A 1452-nucleotide genomic window follows, 5' to 3' on the forward strand; every position below is an offset into this window, starting at 1 on the left:
GAACAACACAACTATGTCGAGGTCAGACCCCGACAATGGACTTCCAGAAGAATGAACAAAATTGTCTTGGAATCAGTATAACCAGAATGCTCCTTACAAGCAATGACAGTGAGACTTTGTCTCACTTGCTTGGACATGTTATTAGGAGGTCCAGTGGGTGAGCAGAAAACAGGAAGACCCTCAACAACATGGACTGATACAATGATTGTTACAATGGGCTCAAAGAAAGGATTGTGAGGATGGCGCAGGACCGAATACAATCTCCTTCTGTAGTACGTAGGGTTGCTATGAGTTAGAACTGACTGCATGGCTCCGAAGAACAAAACCGCCAGTTAGATAATCAGCTTTAAGGATCCTTTCCTGGCACAAAATGAAAATAGTATCATTGGTAATATTTAATATATCTATAAAGATAACTTACCACATGTTGTGTTCAAAAACTTTGGTTGGGTCAGTTAAAATCCTTGATCCCAGAGGAACTGATGGGTGATAACCACTTTGGTATCTGTACAGCAACTTTTGTATCCTCAGACAAGAAACAGAAATTCTCCAACTCACATTCATCCTAATTAATACCTGGGAAGTTACAAATGGTTAATTAGTCACAATAGATTAAACAGTACATTGTTTACCTAATAGCAAAAACTCATCTAAAATTTTACAACCTGAGAGAAAACACAAACATGGAGTTTTTAAAAAAATGAAACATGGGCACTGCAACTTTTTTCCTGAAATATTTTTCAAGCCAAGAGACAGGAAAGGGAATATTTAGAGTATGTGGCACTGGATATGTTTATAAGCCAAAGTCGTGACCAATTTTGCTTTGTTGGTTATTTGCAAATAGTCAAAGCATAAGGAGCCCTGGTGGGACAGTGCTTAGAAGCTCAACTGCTAACCCCAAAGTCCGTGTTTTGATACCCTCTAGATGCTCTGTTGGAAAAAGACATGGCAGTCTGCTTTGTTAAAGATTATAGCTTTGGACACCCTATGATGCAGTTCGACTATATCCTATAAAGTCATTGGTGGTGATGGTTGTGTGCCACTGAGTCGGCTCCGACTTACAGTGACCCTGTATTGGGTTTCTCAGGCTCTGAATCTTGATGAGAGCAGAAAATCTCTCATATAAAGTCACTATGAGTCAGAATAGATTTGATGGCAGTGGGCTTCCTTTTGTTTGTTGTTGTTTTTCCTCAAAGTATGTAAATCTGGTATCTGGATTTTGCATATAAAAAACAGCTTTTTAAAAAAAGATTTTGTTATTTTGTTTTGGGAATTGCAGGCAAATATATTTCTAGAGAACATTTCTTGACCACTAGACCAATTGTAGTAGCAGACCAATTGTAGCAGTAGAATTAGGAAGCAAACCTACTAAATCCCATTCTCCAGACTGAGCTAAACAGTATGAAAATTTGTCAATAAATAAGTACGATATTAAGACACGACCCCCAACAA

General features: G+C 38.2%; 1 protein-coding gene across 1 annotated transcript in view; it reads right to left on the reverse strand.

Annotated features, from left to right (window-relative positions):
- The window catches only part of LOC102832904 (methyltransferase-like protein 8-like), a 123466-nt gene extending 122902 nt beyond the window's left edge, over positions 1-564 (reverse strand). Inside the window, exon 1 of the mRNA XM_006866693.1 lies at positions 422-564. Coding sequence (XP_006866755.1) covers positions 422-564 — 143 coding nt within the window. The remainder of the gene's footprint in view (positions 1-421) is intronic.
- Between the last annotated feature and the right edge of the window lie 888 nt (positions 565-1452).

The sequence above is a fragment of the Chrysochloris asiatica genome, unplaced genomic scaffold, assembly GCF_000296735.1.
Source record: "Chrysochloris asiatica unplaced genomic scaffold, ChrAsi1.0 scaffold00094, whole genome shotgun sequence".
NCBI classification, from domain to species: domain Eukaryota; kingdom Metazoa; phylum Chordata; class Mammalia; order Afrosoricida; family Chrysochloridae; genus Chrysochloris; species Chrysochloris asiatica.